General features: G+C 54.3%; 1 protein-coding gene across 1 annotated transcript in view; it reads left to right on the forward strand.

Annotated features, from left to right (window-relative positions):
• The window catches only part of GJC1 (gap junction protein, gamma 1, 45kDa), a 1175-nt gene extending 723 nt beyond the window's left edge, over positions 1 to 452 (forward strand). The window contains exon 2 of the mRNA XM_009076619.1: positions 2 to 452. Within this exon, the coding sequence (XP_009074867.1) occupies positions 2 to 452 (451 nt within the window). The remainder of the gene's footprint in view (position 1) is intronic.
• The last annotated feature ends 380 nt before the right edge of the window (positions 453 to 832 follow it).

The following is an 832-nucleotide window of genomic DNA, read 5'->3' on the forward strand; positions in this document are numbered from 1 at the left end:
TGCTGCTGAACGTCTGGGAGATGCTCCACCTGGGCTTCGGCACCATCCGGGACATGCTGAACAGCAGGAGGAAGGAGCTGGTGGAGCCCGGTCCCTTCAGTTACCCCTTCACCTGGAACACGCCGTCGGCGCCGCCGGGGTACAACATCGCGCTGAGGCCGGAGCAGGTGCCGTGCACGGAGCTGTCCAACGCCAGGATGGCCTACAGGCAGAACAAAGCCAACATAGCCCAGGAGCAGCAGTACGGCAGCACCGAGGGCAACATTCCCACCGACCTGGAGATCCTGCAGAGGGAGATCAAAGTGGCTCAGGACCGCCTGGACCTCGCCATCCAGGCCTACAACAACCAAAACAACCCCGGCGGCTCCAGAGGGAAGAAGCCCAAAGCAGGCTCGAACAAGAGCAGTGGCAGCAGCAAGTCGGGGGACGGCAAGAACTCTGTCTGGATTTAGTGCTGGCTGTTTTGGCTCCTGGCCTGTGCTTAGTGGCTGCCAGTGAGGAAACCTTGGGCTCTGCTGACTTTCAGGGATAGCGTTGGCTAGTGATTCAGCCCGTCAAGGGGCTTAGAGCAGGTCCTAGGACTCTAGAGCTTTATTCTTTTGTCTTCCAAGTCAGGAGACAAATAGGCCTATTGAATTCATTCTCTTGGATCAGTTTATGCTGTATGTACAGTACTACAATTTCTTATGCACAACTCTTTTTGTATTGGTACACTGGGTCTGAGGTTCCACTTTTTATATCCAGGAGGACAAAGCCATGGGTAGCCCTTAGCATTTTGTTAATTTCCTGACTGTTGTCTGCAGTTCTGTCCTTGTCCTTCCTTGTTTTCCAA

Source organism: Acanthisitta chloris, unplaced genomic scaffold, assembly GCF_000695815.1.
Source record: "Acanthisitta chloris isolate BGI_N310 unplaced genomic scaffold, ASM69581v1 scaffold13806, whole genome shotgun sequence".
Lineage (NCBI taxonomy): Eukaryota > Metazoa > Chordata > Aves > Passeriformes > Acanthisittidae > Acanthisitta > Acanthisitta chloris.